The 17589-nt window shown below is 63.0% G+C and overlaps 2 protein-coding genes across 2 annotated transcripts; both read left to right on the plus strand.

Annotated features, from left to right (window-relative positions):
* Positions 1–546: 546 nt before the first annotated feature.
* On the plus strand, positions 547–9450 carry VPS16 (VPS16 core subunit of CORVET and HOPS complexes; the record flags this gene model as incomplete). Its single annotated transcript, XM_079534915.1, has 24 exons — positions 547–599; positions 804–892; positions 989–1086; positions 1818–1946; positions 2296–2440; positions 2507–2622; positions 2852–2974; positions 4021–4076; positions 4261–4350; positions 4749–4843; positions 5003–5079; positions 5328–5459; positions 5572–5699; positions 6078–6113; positions 6309–6417; positions 6487–6621; positions 6705–6813; positions 7161–7258; positions 7665–7769; positions 8041–8118; positions 8279–8448; positions 8598–8694; positions 8875–8978; positions 9232–9450. 24 exons carry the CDS (start codon positions 547–549, stop codon positions 9374–9376), a joined length of 2517 nt encoding a protein of 838 aa, XP_079391041.1. The 3' UTR covers positions 9377–9450.
* Positions 9451–9818: 368 nt separating this feature from the next.
* Positions 9819–17272, plus strand: IDH3B (isocitrate dehydrogenase (NAD(+)) 3 non-catalytic subunit beta; the record flags this gene model as incomplete). The annotated part of the gene is made up of 12 exons (XM_079534970.1): positions 9819–9854; positions 9994–10071; positions 11660–11758; positions 12309–12429; positions 12789–12849; positions 13298–13430; positions 14773–14906; positions 15289–15391; positions 15811–15957; positions 16044–16138; positions 16697–16757; positions 17183–17272. The coding sequence occupies 12 exons, from the start codon at positions 9819–9821 to the stop codon at positions 17270–17272; spliced, it is 1158 nt and encodes a 385-aa protein (XP_079391096.1).
* Between the last annotated feature and the right edge of the window lie 317 nt (positions 17273–17589).

Below are 17589 nucleotides of genomic sequence, written 5' to 3' on the forward strand. Positions count from 1 at the left end.
GCATGGCATCACTGCCCCATGGCTGCCCACAGTCGATGCTTTTGGGGTCTGCTGGGCCTCACACTGTGCCCCCACCAGCAGCGCTGTGCCGTGTCAGTGTGGAGCTGCAGGGCAGGGCCTGTGGGTGGCAGGAACACTGCTGTCTCAGAACATAGGAACAGATTCCCACTGAGCTCCGTGCACAGGGGTGTGAGTGGGGACGGGGGGTGTGAGCTGGTGGTTGGGTGAGACCGTCAGCAGGACACGGGCTGGGGACAGGAGGGGACGGAGCCTGCGCTGGGATGGCGGCGGCGGCGGCCTTACTCAAGATGGCGGCGTTTCCCCTTCCCTCTGTTCCTGCCCTCACTCAAGATGGCGGCGTTTCCCCTTCCCTCTGTTCCTGCCCTCACTCAAAATGGCGGCGTTTCCTTTTCTCTCTGGTCCTGCCCTCGCTCAAGATGGCGGCCGCCGTAGCGTCGGTCGTCACGGAGCGGGCGGAAGCGCAGCTGAACTGAACCGAGCCGAGCTGAGCGGAGCCGCCGGGAGGGCTCGGCCCCGGCCGGCACCATGGACTGCTATACGGCCAACTGGAACCCGCTGGGCGAAGAGGCCTTCTACCGGTGAGGGGGGGGCTGGGCCTCGTGGGGGGGATCTGGGCCTTGTGCGGCAGGTCTGGGGCCTGGGCGTGGGGGGTCCCGGGGCCCGGTGCGGGGCTGGGATTTGTTCAGGGCTCCGGGCTCTGGCCGGGCTCCGGGCCCTAGCACCCCCCTTATTGCTCTGCACTGTCCGTGTGTCTGTTCGTGTGTCCGCTCACCTGCCCGCAGCAAGTTCGAGCTGTACACCATGGAGTGGGGCCTGAAGGAGGAGCTGCGGGACTGCTTGGTGGCAGCTGCCCCGTACGGCGGGCCCATAGGTAGGGCCGGGACCCCGCGGGGCCGGGCGGGACGGTGCGCCTAACAATGGCCGGGGGGCCGCAGCCGGCTCAGGGGCCGCCCCGTCCCAACCGCAGCTCTGCTGAAGAACAACGCCAGGAAGGAGAAATCCTCCAGCGCCCGCCCGCTGCTGGAGATCTACTCGGCCTCGGGGCTGCTCCTGGCCAGCGTCCCGGTGAGTGCCTGAGCGGGGCTGGCGGAATCCAGCTGCGCGGGGTCTGCTGCCACCCTGTCCCCAAGGCTGTGCCCTGTGCCCCTCCTAGAGGTGCGCGATGTGCCTCGAGATGGCCCTGCCCTGGCCGCAGCCCTTGGAGGGCGCTGAGCTGCGCCCCTGGCAGCACTGGGGCCTGGGTGGGAGGGTGGCTGTGGAGCTCTGTGTGCCCAGAGTTTCCATCTGGTGCTGCAGGTTCGTGGCTGGGCTGTGAGACCGGCCACCACCTCAGCCTGTGCCGCTCGCCTGTGTGCCTTGGGGCAGCTCCTCTGGGCTGCCTGCAGGGAAGCACAGTGCTGCCACGCATCCTCAGCACCTTGAGCTTTCAGGAGTCACCACTGTGCAGTTCTTGCAGCCCCTGAAAGCTTCGGTTCGGCAGCTGCTCAAAAGCAGCGCTGCGTTGCAAAGGTGCTGGGAGTCTGCAGGGAGAGGGAAGGCACCCAGACTGGGAAGAAGAGCACGGGGTGGGGATGGGGAAAGCAGCGCTGGAGCTGTGGGAGTGTCCTCCCTTACCAATGTCTAGAGCTGGGGAAGATACAGGAGGAGTAAGCTGTTGTGCCTGCAGGGGGCTGCAGTCAGGGGCACCAGAACTGCAAATGCTGAACTGCAGCCAATGGCATCGTTTGCATCCCCTGGAGGGGCAGCTTGGCAGCCAGGAGGTGAGCAGCAGACACTGATCAGTTTCCTGCTTGCAGTGGAAGAGTGGCCAGCTGGTGCAGCTGGGCTGGACAGCCAGCGAGGACCTGCTGTGCATCCAGGAGGATGGCACTGTTCTCATCTACAACCTCTTCTGCGAGTTCAAGCGTCACTTCAGCATGGGCAACGTGAGTGGGGTGGGGAAAGAAGGGCTGGGAGCTCGTCGCCGTGAGGTCCACAAAGTTGGATCTGTGTGTTGGAGAAGTGCTGCAAGGCCTCCCTGAATGATGCCAACCCAGTAGGGCCTAGAGCTCCCCCAGCCTCTCTGCAGAGCTCTTCCTTTGGGTGTGAGCTGGCACGTGTCCCACAAGCACAGGAGCACGACCTTTATCTGCTGGGATGCTGCTGGCTGCACGGCACAGGGCTGGGCCGCCCTCCTTGGGACAGTTTTGCCCCCAGAACCCCAGTGCCTCTCTCCCAGCAGCATGGTGCCGTGCCCTGATGCCCCAACCTGGGCCCTTCTTCCCCGTGGCACAGGAGGTGCTGCAGAACCACGTGCTGGAGGCGAAGGTCTTCCACACGGAGTACGGCACCGGCGTGGCCATCCTCACTGGAGCGCACCGCTTCTCGTTGACCACCAACATCGACGACCTGAAGCTGCGCCGGATGCCCGAGGTGCCAGGTGAGTCTCCTCCCCTGCTGCTCCTCGCTCTGCCTGGCACAGGGTCCCTGACGTTGGTCCCTGCAGGTCTGCAGAAGCCACCCTCCTGCTGGGCTGTGCTGACCCAGGACAGAGTGACCGTCGTCCTGTTAGCGGTCGGCCAGGACCTGTACCTGCTGGACAACACCTCCTGCTCTGTGGTGGTGAGTGAAGCCACGGCAGCATCGATGGGGAGCGGGGCGATCTGCAGCTTGCAGTGCTTCCTGGCGGCTCCTTTCCCCACACCCTGGCCGAGGACAAAGCCGTGGAGATGAGGCAGACGCAGCACGGCAGGGGACGGCCACGCTCTGTGCAGCTCTCGGCCCCTCGTGCGGCGTCGGTGCCAACACGTGGCTGCGTCCCTCACCATCCCTGTCCTTTTCCTCACCCCAGACACCCCCTGGCATGAGCCCCTCGGCGGGGGCCTACCTGCAGATGGCCGTGTCCTTCAACTACCGCTGCCTGGCGCTCTTCACTGACACTGGTTACCTCTGGATGGGGTTGGCCACGCTGAAGGTGAGCGCCCCTTTCCCTCCCCGCCGCTTGGTGTCGGTGGGAGCCCGCCCTGCTCTGTGCTCCCCCACTGCCTCTCGCAGGCCTGATGGCATCCCAGCAGTTTCTCCTTACGTGCCTGTGGACGCTGCAGCCCCATCTTGCTGCTGTTCACAGGCACCTGTGCTCTGCCGTCAGAAAACCCACTCTTTTTGCACCCAGTTTTATACAGTACTCCTCACTTTTTCCTTTTCCAAATCCACATTTTACCGGCCTCGTGTCTTCCGTTCTACGTCCAAATACCTCCCAAATAAACAGGCTGCTCCTAATTTTTCCACACCAGATTCTGTTGCATCCATGCCCAAACTTCGTGGTTCTGATATTGTTTTGTAGCAGGCTCAGCCATATTACTGTAGCTGGCGTGGCCACTTGGGTACAAGTGGTCCATTGTGGTTCACACTGGTGATGTGCTGGTTGCCTTCCGTACTCTTTGAAGCAAATCAATGTTCTTTGGACTTTGTTCATTTTTTTGGTCTCAGTTGAGCACAAGCAACTTGCTTTATGTACAGGTGGGCTGCTTGCCAGAACAGTGGCTGAAAGTCTACAATGACTGTTTGCATGGGTTGATAGTGATAGAACAAGGGGAAAAGGGAGGTTTAGGTTGGATGTTAGGAGGAAGGTTATTGCACAGGGTGGTGAGGCACTGATACAGGCTGCCCAAGGAGGCTGTGGATGCCCCATCCCTGCAGGCATTCGAGGCCAGGCTGGATGTGGCTCTGGGCAGCCTGGGCTGCTGGTTGGTGACCTGCACACATCAGGGGGTTGGAGCTGGATGAGCGCTGTGCTCCTTTGCAACCCAGGCCGTTCTGGGATTATGAAAGTTTCTCATGCTCAGTCTAACTACTGCACGACATCCTTGACCTTTGTCTGCAGCAGCCACGGCTCTGGCTCCCTCTGGGGCTGCAGAAGTGGCCAGGTGCTTCTGCAGGATGCCTGTGCAGCTTGCTGCCTCCTCGGTGCATGGCTCCTCCTTCTCCTCCTCGACTCTTCTTTTCTCTTTCCTTCTGCAGGACAAGCTGTGCGAGTTCAACAGCACCATCCGCTCCGCACCCAAGCAGATGGTTTGGTGAGCATCTTCCTGACCTTCCCCCCCTCTGCTTTGGGCTGCACCTTCTCTGCACACTTCCATGTGCTCGGCCCTTTGCAGGCCCCGTTTGGCTCCGTGGCTGTGCTAGGGGCCGTCCCTCAGGTCCCCACTCCAGGTATGGGGCTGGGTGGGCTCTCCCTGACCGCACTGGGGCTCCCTGCAGGTGCACGCGTCCCCGCAGCCGGCAGCGCGCCGTGGTGCTGGCCTGGGACCGGCAGCTGATGGTGGCTGGGAATTCCACGGAGTGCATCCGGTATCCTTTGGGGAGGACGGGCCGTCGCTCCTGCTGTGCACCTCCTCGGGCCACCACTGGTGGAAGCCACTCCTCTGTTGGGGCCCCCAGACCCTTGGTTCTCTTCTCTGACTTTCCTGGCGGAGAGCAACCCGCCTCCCTCCCAGCTCTGAGAGCAGAGCTTGGCCACAAGAGCTCCTGCGGCTGGTAGGGCTGTGCCAGAGCCCCCCGCTGATTGCCCAAGGCTGAGAGCCGTCACAGTGGGACAAAAGTTCCTCCAAAGTGGCTGGAAAGAAGGGTCATGAGTCGCGGCCCTTTGGGGATGGGCGATCAGGGGTTTGTTCCATGCCATCCCTGTGGCTGACCTGCTGCTGGTAGAGCAGCCCTTTCTTCCCACGAGCCCTTAGCGGGAGGCACAGATTTGTCCTGGATGAGGACTCCTACCTGGTGCCGGAGCCAGATGGGGTCCGGATCTTATCCCGCACCTCCCATGAGTTCCTGCACGAAATCCCAGGTGAGGCCATCCCAGCCCTGCAGAGGGAGGGCACTGGCACAGGGTCTCAGGTCCCAGAGCTTACAGAAGGGTTGGGTGGGAGCAGCACCTGGCTGGGTGCATCTGGGCTGGCGCAGCCTCTCATGCTGGCTTTTATTTTTTTTCACCCCCTTTCTGCAGAAGCCAGCCAGGAAATCTTCAAAATCGCTTCCATGGCACCAGGAGCACTCCTGCTGGAGGCACAGAAGGAGTACGAGGTTTGGCACCCCGTTCTGCTGCACACCTGCCTCCTCCCTTGGGCTGCCCCTATGCAAACCCAGCATTACATCCAGTGTGATGGGAAAGGGGTGGCCTGGAGGTCCCTGCAGGGGCACGGTGCTGCTGTGCAGGCAGTGCAGGCAGCCCTTGCTGTCCCTGGGTTGCCGGGGCTCCAGGCACCCGACGCTCACCCTGGCTGCAGTGTCTCACATCCCACAGCTCACTTAGAGGCTGTGCTTCTCTGCAGAAGGAGAGCCAAAAGGCAGATGAGTACCTGAGGGAGATCAAGGACCAGAAACTGCTCCCAGAAGCAGTGAGCCAGTGCATCGAGGCAGCCGGCTACGAGCACGAGCCGGAGACCCAGAAGTCCCTGCTGCGAGTGAGTGAAGAGGGCATGGGGGCTCTGGGTGAGGCTGAAGCTGTTCCCCTCCTGCTGGAGGCTCTCCCACGGCCCGTCCATCCCCAGATCCCACACTGGTCTCCTCTTGCAGGCAGCCTCCTTTGGGAAGTGCTTCATCGACAAGTTCCCCCCGGAGAGCTTTGTGCGCATGTGCCAGGACCTGCGGGTGCTCAACTCCATCCGGGACTACCAGATCGGCATCCCCCTCACCTTCACCCAGTATCCTCCGTGGGGCAGGCAGGAGGGCCGACTGTGGAGTCTGGCAGGCAGTGCGAATCCCCTGCCATCCGTGCCAGCCTTGGCCGGGGAGCTGGGATGTAACGGGATGGGGAGGGGTGGCCTCAGATCAGCCGGCCTCAGATCAGCCGGCCCCGCGGTGCTCGGCTGCAGCTTGCACCCTGGGCCCCAGAGCAGGGTCAGCCTCTTGCACTCACTGCACGCTGCTGTGCCCAGCCTGTGATGCTGAGCCCCCGTCGTGGAGCTGAGCCAGCCCTGCGCTCAAGTGCCAGCCGTGGAGGTGCTGCCAGGAGGGGGTGGGCACCCAGCACGCGTTGCCTGCGCTCTGCAGGGTCCGAGATGCCCTTGACTGTTGTGCAGATACAAACGACTCACCATCGAGGTCTTGCTGGACAGGTAAGGCTTGCTCCAAACCGGGCTTGATAGCCCTGAGCAGCCCAGGCCGTGCCCAGCCCTGCTGCGGTATCTGTGCAGTCTCTGCTCCCCCGGCCGGTGGCTGAGTGAGCTCTGAGAGCTTGGGACCCCCCTGAGGCTGGCTGAGCTGCACGGCTGCTCGCACAGCACGCTGCTGAGCCCCCCTGTGCCCTCCAGGCTGGTCCTGCGGCGGTTCTACCCCCTGGCCATCCGGATCTGTGAGTACCTGCGCCTCCCGGAGATCCAGGGCGTCAGCCGCATCCTGGCCCACTGGGCCTGCTACAAGGCAAGGAGGGAAAGCTCTGGGGGGTCCTGTGCCACGTGGGGCCGTGCTGACTGCTCCGCTCCGCTCTAGGTGCAGCAGAAGGACAAGTCTGACGAGGAGGTGGCTTATGCCATCAACCAGAAGCTGGGTGACACGCCAGGCATCTCCTACTCTGAGATCGCCGCCCGAGCGTACGACTGCGGCAGGACAGAGCTGGCCATTAAGGTCTGTGGCACGTGCTGGGGTGGTGGCACCAAGGGCTCGGGGCGACCCTGGCTGCGTGCTGACACCCCCTGTGGTGGCTTCAGCTGCTGGAGTACGAGCCACGCTCCGGGGAGCAGGTCCCACTGCTGCTGAAGATGAAGCGGAGCAAGCTGGCCCTGAGCAAAGCCATCGAGAGCGGGGACACGGACCTGGGTAAGGGGCAGGGCTGCGGCTCCTGCACACACAGAGGGGTCCTGAGGCAGGAGGGACCCCGCAGAACCCAACACCGAGGGGTCTGCCCGCATCCAGGCAGCAAATCTCTCTTGGGAGGGACTTGGAATCCGGGGGAGCCCGTTCATGGCTTTGTACTGATGGGGCGGTGGGAGCTGCTTGAGCCCTGCAGGACAAGGGGGGAGCAAAGGGCTCTGCCCTGCACGTGGATGCACGCTCGCAACCCTTGCAGAGCTGAGGACTGGCTGAGTGTCCCAGCAGTGCTGCCCTGGGCAACTGTGCTGGGGAAATGTCCTTGTCCCTGTCCTAAAATGCTCCTTCTGCCCCAGTCTACACCGTCGTGCTGCACCTGAAGAACGAGCTGAACCGTGGCACCTTCTTCATGACGCTGCAGAACCAGCCGGTGGCTCTGAGCCTCTACCGCCAGGTGAGGGCTGCCAGCCGTGTGCAACCTGGCTGAGGGCATCCCACAGAATGGCCACGGTTGGAAGGGACCTCAAGGATCACGAAGCTCCAACCCCGCACCACACGCAGGGCCAACAACCTGCCCATTTAATACTAAACCAGGCTGCCCAGGGCCCCATCCAACCTGGCCTTCATCACCTCCAGGGATGGACGGGGCATCCACAGCCTCTCTGGGCAGCTGTTCCAGCACCTCACCTCTCTCTGTCAAGAACTTCCCCCTGATATCCAGCCTAAATCTTCCCTCCCCAACCCCTGTGTGCCCTGCCCACAGTCCCCACTTCCTTGGCTGGGGACCTGGGAGCCATGTGATGCGGCAGATGGCAGCTCACTGTACCTGCGAGCCCTCACCTCCACCTTTTGCTTCCCAGTTTTGCAAGCACCAGGAGCGAGAGACGCTGAAGGACTTGTACAACCAGGATGACAACCACCAGGAGCTCGGCAACTTCCACGTTCACTCCAGCTACTCGGAGAAGGTCTGTGTCTGGCAGCATGGGAGGAGCGTAGTGAAAGAGCTGGGGCTTGTTGCCCTGGGGCCCTGTGTTGGAAGTCATCAGCCCCTGCTGTATGCGATGGAGAGCTCCAGCTCCCCCTAGGGTGAAGAGGGGTCCAGCCCTCTGCCTATCTTGTGTGACGATCACGGCAGGGCATCATCGAGCCCCTCAGCCCAGTGGAGGTCCTGCCCTGTGCCCTTGCAGTGCAGCATCTGTGTTGCCGTGGGGTGATGTGTCTGTTATCTGTCTCCAGCGCATCGAAGGGCGGGTGGGAGCCCTGCAGAATGCTGTGGATGAGTACTACAAGGCCAAGAACGAGTTTGCTGCCAAGGTGAGCGTGACCAGGGCTGCGAAGAGCAGCTCTCCTGCTCTCAGTGCAGCTGGGCAGCTCTGGGTTCATTGGGATCACAGCTGCTGTATGGGTTACCGGGTGGGACAGGGCTGTCATTTGCTGGGTCAGAGACCCTTCAGTCTGGTGCTTTACTCCACAGGCCACAGAGGATCAGATCAAGCTCCTGCGGCTCCAGCGACACCTCCAGGAGGACTTTGACAAGCCCTACCTCGACCTCTCTCTGCACAACACTGTCTCCACTCTGATCCAGGACGGTCACCACAAGAAAGCTGAGCAGCTGTACAGGGAGTTCAAGATCCCCGACAAGCGGTGGGTCTGGAATGAGGGCAGTGCTGGACTGCAGCTCTGGGTCACAGCTTTGGGGGCACAGTTGGATTTTCCTGGTGCCCCACATGGGCCTTAAGGCGGGGGCTGCAGCGTGCTGGCAGCCATAGGAGCTGTTCTCCTGGTGTCCCCAGGTACTGGTGGCTGAAGATCAGTGCCCTGGCCACCCGCGGGGACTGGGAGGAGATGGAGAAGTTCTCCAAGAGCAAGAAGTCGCCCATTGGGTACCTGGTAAGAGCTTTCCTCACTGGAGGAGGACCTGTCCACGCTCCCTGCCAGCCCTTCTTTCTGTCCACACAGTGCTGTCATGGAGGAGGCTGTGGGCTGGACCGCGCCGTGGGGCTGAGCTGCCCTGGGGGGAGTCTGGTGTGGGACAGCAGGCTCCCTTCACCCCACTCCTCTCCTCCTCAGCCCTTTGTGGAGATTGCTGTGAAGCACCACAACCGCTATGAGGCCAAGAAGTACGCACCCCGTGTCACCCCTGAGCAGCGGGTCAAGGCCTTCATCCTCGTGGGGTACGTTGGCTGTCTGAGCCTGGGGGGGCAGGAAGAAGCCGGAGGCATGGCTGGGGCTCGTGGCAGCAGGGGGATGGTGGTGCAGCAGCACTCCCAGGGCTGTGGGCTTGGGGTGCTCTGGAGGGATAAGGAAACACTCATCCTTCTGCTGCCAGGGGGGGCAGCCCTGCACCCACAGCCCTGTTTTCTCACCCTAACCTTATCTCACTGCGTGGGGGGGAAATGGTGCCTTCAGCCCCCGCTTTGCCCCCAGGGACCTGGAGCAGGCGGCTGACGCTGCCATCGAGCACAAGAACGAGGCTGAGATGAACCTCGTCCTGTCCAAGTGCTCTGCCGCCACTGACAGCGCCGTGATGGAGAAGCTGAACCGGGCTCGTGCCCAGCTCCTGAAGAAGTGAACCCCAGTGCTCCCCTCCTGCTGGGGGGACAGGAGCTCAGCTCCCCCTGTCCTGAGCTCAGGCCCCTCGCTGAGAGCACGTTGCCGCAAGGAGGGGTCCGTGGCTGGGGGCACTGCGGCAGCGCTGTGCTGTGGCTGCCGGCAGCTCCCTGCCCTCTCCTGCTGTCCCCCCCCCTCAATTCTTGGTCAATAAAGAGCGAGAGCCTGCTGTGCTGCGTCCTGGTGCGGAAACGACCCCCGGGAGGGGGGGAGCAGGGAATGGTGTGGCGTGGAGATGGGCTGGGGGGGTCCCGCGGGCTCCCAGGGAGCGCTGGGGCGCCTCGCGGCAGATACCTGCCCTGCGTCCTCCCGGCCGCCAGGGGGCGCTCTGCACGGGACGGAGCCGCTGTAACCTCCACCTCCACCCGCCTTGCCGCAGGCGCGGGGCGTTGTGGGGCGGCAAGATGGCGGCGCTCAGTGCAGGGCGGACTGCGGTCACGGTGAGGGGCTGCGGGGGGCGGTGCGGGGCGCGGCGTGGCGATGCGGGACCGGGTTTGGATGCGGGCTCCGGGGTCGGCCGGGAGGAGCGCGATGCGCTGGGGTCGCTCCGCCGCCGTTTAACCGCCGCTCTCCCCGCAGGGCCTCCTGCGCGCCCCGCGCGGCCTCTGCCGGCCTCTGGGCGCCTCCGCCGCACTGCAGCAGATCCCGCGGGCCAAGGTGAGTGCGCGGCCGGATCTGCGGCCCGGAACGCCGTCGTTCACCGTCTGACGGCCTCAGCGACTTCTGTCTTTGTGTCCCGTCTGTAACAACTGGGGGGTCGTTAACGTAGAGCAATAGGAGATCATGCACCGCCGTTACCATTAGGCGTTGAGGGAGGAGCGCAGTGCGGGTGGCTCACAGCGATATGAGGCACAGGGTCAGCACCGAGATTGCTTTGCCCTGCACTGCAGCTCGGGCTGTGCTCCCTCGTTTGGTGACCACAGAGATGATCGGGGCTGCAGCACCTCCCTGCAAAGCCACGCTGAGGGAGCTGGGCTCGTTCAGCACGGAGAAGAGAAGCTGCGGGGTGAGCTCAGAGCAGCCTGCAGTGCCTGAAGGGAGCCTGCAGCCAGGAGGGGAGGCAGCTCTGTGCAAGGGGAGATGGCAGCAGGACGAGGTGAAATGGCTGGGAGCCGAGGGAGGGCAGCTTGGGGTTGGGTGTCAGGGGAAGTTGTGTGCTGTGAGAGCGGGGAGGGGCTGGAACAGCTGCAGAGAGGCTGTGATGCCCCGTCCATCCCTGGAGGTGTTGGAGGTTGGATGGGGCCCTGGGCAGCCTGGGCTGCTGTGCAATGGGGAGGTTGGTGGCCCTGCGTGTGGCGGGGGGTTGGAGCTTCGTGATCCTTGAGGTCCCTTCCAACCTGGGCCATTCTCTGATTCTGTGTCTCTGTGTGACTTTGTCCCTTCCCATCACCATCCATGCTCTGCAGTCAGTTCTGTGAGCTCTCTGCCGGCTCTGCAGGGAATTAGGGGCTAAAGAGGCATGGATTAGTAGAAGCACTGTGTAAAAATAGGTGCCAGCTGAGTGGGAGGGCGATGGTGGTGATGGTGGTGATGGGGAGTGGCTCAGGAATCACCTCTGAGACCAACTCTGCTTCATACATTCAGGCTTGGTTTTCAGCACAGAAGGGTGGATGGCGATGGGACAAGGGGGAATGGCTTTAAACTGAGCCAGGGGAGGTTTGGGTTGGATGTTAGGAAGTTTTTCAGCCAGAGGGTGGTGAGGCACTGTTACAGGTTGCCCAAGGAGGCTGTGGATGCCCCAGGATTCAAGGCAGAGCTGGATGTGGCTCTGGGCAGCCTGGGCTGCTGGTTGACCTGCACACAGCAGGGGTTGGAGCTGGATGAGCGCTGTGCTCCTTGTCAACCCAGGCCATTCTGTGATTCTGCAATAAGCTTGGGGTGCTTTAATGAAGTGTGCAATTAGCAAAAAGCAGCAGGGCAGCGTCAGCACACAGCAGGACGGGGCTTCGCATGGGAACATGAGGTGATCCTGCAGACGAAAGCAGAGGCGAAGGAACACTTAGCAAAGCAGCAGTGCACTGTGAGCTGCAGCAGCGAGTGCTCCTGTGTGTGCAGAGGGGGAGCAGAGCAGGGGATGCTGTGTGAGGAAGGGTCTGGGATGGCAGTGGGGCAGGGGCTGTGTAATGAATGACTGCGCAAAGGGTGCAGACGTCCTGCGTGCTGTCAGCGACCTTCCTCTGCCTTCCTGCATGCGGGCTGGGGATGGCGTGGGATTACCTGGCAGTGTCGTTTTCTCTCCTTGCAGTCAGAAAATGCAAAGTCAGAGAGCACCTTCCAGGTCACCATGCTGCCTGGGGACGGCGTGGGCCCGGAGCTGATGCACGCCGTCAAGGAGGTGTTCAAGGTAACGTCTGCCGCCTCTCGGAGCAGCAGGGCCAAGGGTGGCAGCTGCAGAACTGCTTAGAGGTGCTGCTGAGCCAGGGGGGCAGCCTGCCTGCATCCTGCAGCCTGGGCTGTGAGAAGCCTGAGGTCTTTCCCTTGCCAAGGTTCAGCTTGCTTCTTGCAAACGGTTCGTTCTCCATGGCGAAGGCATTGCCAGCTGTGAGTCAGGGCAGGAGGGAGAACTGAGCGGCGTTCTGCTGCAGAGTGGGTTGGTCACAGAATGGAGAACAAACAGGGTTGTCTGCTGTGTTAGAAAACCGAAACGACCCCGAGGGCAGGGAGTGCTGATGTGAGAGGTGGCAGCAACACCACTGTGCCGCCATTTCAGGCCCAGCTGAGATGCAGGCAGTGAGCTGAGGTGCAGCACGTTGCGTTCGGTTCGCTCTCCTCCCCCAGGAGCTTCTGCCTGGTGGGATTTCGTGCCTCAACGCTCTGAGCCCCGCGGTCGTTTGCCTCCTGTAGTGTGTTGGAAAGGACCCTGCTGAGGCTGTTGCCCTTTGTGTGTGGTGCAGGCTGCCAGCGTGCCCGTGGTCTTCGATGAGCACCACCTGAGTGAGGTGCAGAACATGGCCTCGGAGGAGAAGCTGGACGAGGTGGTGGACTCCATGAAGGAGAGCAAAGTGGCCCTTATAGGTGAGGAGCTGCGCTCACTGCCTGTCCAGCAAGGAGAGCTGCACCAATCTCAGAAGCTGTAGGTGCTTTCAGAGGGCAGAAGTGAAGAAATGCTTCTCTTTAACAAAGAAGCAGTTTACTTGTGTAGCTCATCAATGCAGAGGTTATATCCAACTTCTGCTTCTGAAAGGAGACCTCCTGGCGTGGCCTGCAGAAACAAAGGGCCTCTTCTGGGTCTGTGTAATGCAACTGCATCTTTGTCCTGTCCTGGGCTTTGTGGAAAGCCTCCCTTCCCTGCTACCCTCTCACCTGGGTTCGGATTTGTCCCGAGCAGCTGTCAGTGCACTCTGTGTTCTTACTGCTCGCTGTTGTCCCTGCAGGCAAGATCCACACCCCCATGGAGTACAAGGGAGAGCTGGCTTCTTACGACATGAGACTGAGGTGAGCCCAGCACCTGCTTGGCTGCCGGGGCTGGGAAGGGACACAGCACCAAGAAACGGCTTTGCACCGGTCCTGGCGCTGTGGCACTGAAGCGGGGCTGAAGGAGAGTGCAGGGCAGATGGGTCCACGTGTCACTGGGGAGCCAGAGATCCTGAGGAGCTGCGGCTGGGAGCTGCCTCTTCTGAGTGCCACCCCACTGCCTGGGGGCCTTCGGAGGGGAGGGAGGTGGCAGAGCAGTGGGCGCAGCGAGCCGCCTTGACACGGGGCGGCCAGAGCCAGCTCTGCGTCCTTGAGATCAAGGGTAGCTGGAGCAGTGGCTATGTGACACCCCAGGGGACAGCTTGCAGTTCGCACCGTGCCCTGCTGACACCCCCAGCGCCTGCCAGGAGCAGCCCCTGCTCCAGGAATAGCTCGTGGTCGAGTGCTGACTGCTGCTCTCCTGTTGCAGGCGCAAATTGGACTTGTTTGCAAACGTCGTCCACGTGAAGAGCTTGCCGGGCTATAAGACACGTCACAACAACCTGGACCTCGTCATCATCCGTGAGCAGACGGAGGGGGAGTACAGCTCTCTGGAGCACGAGGTACGAGAGCCACCTTGAGCTGCTGCTGGCCTCACGGGGGGGGATGTGGTGGGCTGTGGGCCTCTCCTCAGTGCCTGGGCACACAGGGCTTCCTACATTGCTCAGCAACACCCAGCAATGCCCAGAAGTGCTCAGCAACAGCCAGCAGTGCCCAGAAGTGCCCAGCAGTGCCCAGCAACACCTAGCAATGCCCAGCACTGCCCAGCAATGCCCAGCAACGCCCAGCAGTGCCCAGCAGTGCCCAGCAACACCTAGCAATGCCCAGCACTGCCCAGCAACACCTAGCACTGCCCAGCACTGCCCAGCAACACCTAGCACTGCCCAGCACTGCCCAGCAATGCCCAGCAGTGCCCAGCAACACCTAGCAATGCCCAGCACTGCCCAGCAACACCCAGCACTGCCCAGCAACACCCAGCAGTGCCCAGCAACACCCAGCAGTGCCCAGCAACACCCAGCAACACCCAGCAGTGCCCAGCAACACCCAGCAACACCCAGCACTGCCCAGCAACACCCAGCAACACCCAGCAGTGCCCAGCAACACCCAGCAGTGCCCAGCAACACCCAGCAGTGCCCAGCAACACCCAGCAGTGCCCAGCAACACCCAGCACTGCCCAGCAACACCCAGCAACACCCAGCAGTGCCCAGCAACACCCAGCACTGCCCAGCAACACCCAGCAGTGCCCAGCAACACCCAGCAGTGCCCAGCAACACCCAGCAGTGCCCAGCAACACCCAGCACTGCCCAGCAACACCCAGCAGTGCCCAGCAACACCCAGCAGTGCCCAGCAACACCCAGCAGTGCCCAGCAACACCCAGCACTGCCCAGCAACACCCAGCAACACCCAGCAGTGCCCAGCAACACCCAGCAGTGCCCAGCAACACCCAGCAGTGCCCAGCAACACCCAGCAGTGCCCAGCAACACCCAGCAACACCCAGCAACACCCAGCACTGCCCAGCAACACCCAGCAGTGCCCAGCAACACCCAGCAGTGCCCAGCACTGCCCAGCAACACCCAGCAACACCCAGCAGTGCCCAGCAACACCCAGCAGTGCCCAGCAACGCCCAGCAGTGCCCAGTACTGGCAGATGGGCGCAAGCAGTTGGTGATCTGGGTGCACACAGACAGCAGCAGGCACGCTGCTGGGCTGCAGGAGGGGTCAGGCCTGAAAAAAAGGCCCTGTGGAAGTTGAGGGAGCTGTCGCTGAGCGATCCAGCAGTAGGTGGAGGCTCCTGGTCGGTGCCACAGGGCACCGGGCTGCTGGCGGCGCGGCTGGGTGAGGCAGGGCTGCAGGATGTGTCCAGCTGCTCACAGCTCCAGCTGCTCACTCCTCCCTTCACGTGCAGAGCGCCAAGGGGGTCATCGAGTGCCTGAAGATCATCACCAGGGCCAAGTCGCAGCGCATCGCCAAGTTCGCCTTTGACTACGCCACCAAAAAGGGCCGCTCCAAGGTGACGGCCGTGCACAAAGCCAACATCATGTGAGTGCTGTGGGGCACGGCCGCCTGCAGGCCTTGCTGCTCTCGGTCCCCTCGCAGCGATGCCAGATGCTGGCGTGGCTCCAGAGAGGCCGGGCATTTCCTGGCAGCTGCTCTTCCCCTCTGCGCGGCCTCATGGCTGGCGCTGGCCTTACTGAGGCCTGAAAGCTGTCAGCTGAGCAGGAAAAAGCTCCTGCATGGGAGGCAGCTCTGTGTGCTCCCCTGGGCTGTGACTTCACCGCTTTGTTTCTGCAGCACGAGCTGCCCTGGGGCTGCCTGCCCCCCTCCCTGCTGTGCTGGGACACCGACTGCTGTTGGATTCTCACTTTGTAGTGATTTCACTGCTGTCCTGCAGAACCCTCACGGTGTGTCCTCTGTCTCTCAGGAAATTGGGTGACGGGCTCTTCCTGCAGTGCTGTGAGGAAGTGGCAGAGCTCTACCCCAAGATCAAGTTTGACACCATGATAATTGACAACTGCTGCATGCAGGTGAGGATCCCGCTTCCTTACCCAGAGCCGTTCTGAACCTCCAGCTGCTGCTCTGCCTGCTGGGCCAAGGGACAAAAAGCTGACACCTGAGAAGTGCTGCTGCTGTCAGCTGCCAGCTCTGGGTGCTTCCCTGTGTCCTGGCCCGAGGTCTGCTGCTTGCAGGAGGGAGCACAAACTGGGCACCCCGGGCCTTTCCCTACTCTCCACCAGCTGAGGGCAGGAGCTGCAGGGCTGATGTCTGGGGCCTGCAGCTGATGCTTGGGCTGGGCCCGCGGCATCTGATCAGTCTCAGCTGTGCTCCCCGCCGTTACTGAGCGCATTTCAGGCTGTGCCTGTGATTCTGCTGTTGCACAACTCGCAGCCCCTGCCTTCCTGCTGTCGGCTGCGCAGGGCTCACATCTTCCCTTCCCTCCGCGCAGCTGGTGCAGAATCCCTACCAGTTCGACGTCCTGGTGATGCCAAACCTCTACGGGAACATCATCGACAACCTGGCGGCCGGTTTGGTGGGCGGTGCAGGCGTGGTGCCCGGGGAGAGCTACAGCGCCGAGTACGCCGTCTTCGAGATGGTGAGGAAGCGGCCGCGCTCCCGGCGGCGCTGGAGCCGCTCTCGGCGGCGTCGGGGCCGCTCCGTCACCCGCTTGTCCTCCCGCAGGGAGCCCGGCACCCCTTTGCCCAGGCCGTGGGCAGGAACATCGCCAACCCCACGGCCATGCTGCTGTCGGCCGCCAACATGCTGCGGCATCTCAAGTACGGGCCGGGGGCGGGGAGAGGGGCGGCGCTGCGTGCGGGGCCGGGAGCGGGGCGGGGAGCGGAGCCGGGAGCGGAGCTGGGAGCGGGGCTGGGAGCGGGGCTGGGAGCAGAGCCTGGAGCGGAGCTGGGAGCGGGGCTGGGAGCAGAGCCGGGAGCGGAGCTCGGAGCGGGGCGGGGAGCGGAGCTGGGAGCGGGGCTGGGAGCAGAGCCGGGAGCGGGGCTGGGAGCGGGGCTGGGAGCAGAGCCGGGAGCGGAGCTGGGAGCGGGGCGGGGAGCGGAGCTGGGAGCGGGGCTGGGAGCGGAGCCGGGAGCGGAGCTGGGAGCGGGGCGGGGAGCGGAGCTGGGAGCGGGGCTGGGAGCAGAGCCGGGAGCGGGGCTGGGAGCGGGGCTGGGAGCAGAGCCGGGAGCGGAGCTGGGAGCGGGGCTGGGAGCAGAGCCGGGAGCGGAGCTGGGAGCGGGGCGGGGAGCGGAGCTGGGAGCGGGGCTGGGAGCAGAGCCTGGAGCGGAGCTGGGAGCGGGGCTGGCGCTGAGCCGCGGCCGCCGTCCTCTCCACAGCTTGGAATTCCACTCCAACTTGATCTCGGACGCGGTGAAGAAGGTGATCAAAGTGGGAAAAGTGAGTGTTGGGTGAGCCGTGCGCGTGCCGCGTCCTGTGCGGGAGAGCTGGTGGTGCAGCGCGGCGCCGCGTTGTCCCTTAGGGACGGCGCCAACCTCTCACCTCCCCTTCTCCACCCGAGGGACCGAATCAAACCCCTGCGTGTGTAGCTGTCGTGTAGAGCTGTAGTGAGCTGTAGTGAGCTGTAGCCAGCTGCAGTCAGCCCCTCTGCTTGTCTGGGTCTGCTGCCTTGGGATGCTCTAGCAGGGCTGGGGGACGTCAGGTGGCCTCTTCGCGGCTTGCCCCCCTCTGGGCTCTGTGGCAGGGCGCACAGAGGGAAGCTGCTCTCCTCTCCTCTCCTGTCCTCTCCCTTCTCTCAGTGGTTTCGCTCAGTTCACAATCACGTTTCTCCCTTGTTTCTCCCCTTCCCTGTGTTGGATTTTTAGGTTCGGACGCGAGACTTGGGAGGTTACTGCACCACTTCTGACTTCGTCAAGTCTGTGATTGACAACCTGCACCCCCACTATGGTGCCTAGGAGCCCCACTCGCCCGCGGCGAGCCCTGGGACCTCACTGCGCCCTGCAGCGGCCTCCCCCACCGTAGTTTAAAGCCCCGCAGCCATTCCTTCCCCTGCCCTCGCCCTGGGCCTCAGGGGAGGAGGGGGCTCTCCTCTTCCCCAGCCCAATGCCCACCCGGAGCCCCGGTGGCCACGTCTCCCTTCTCCCCACAGCCGAGCGGTGCCAGAGGAGGTGGCGGCCCCCAGGCACATCCCAGGCAGGCAGCTCTGCACAGCAGCGGGACCCGGGGTCCTGCCGACGTCTTTCCGTGCCCCCAGAGGCTTTAGCAATAAATA

The sequence above is a fragment of the Tetrao urogallus genome, assembly GCF_951394365.1.
Source record: "Tetrao urogallus genome assembly, chromosome: 4".
NCBI lineage: Eukaryota > Metazoa > Chordata > Aves > Galliformes > Phasianidae > Tetrao > Tetrao urogallus.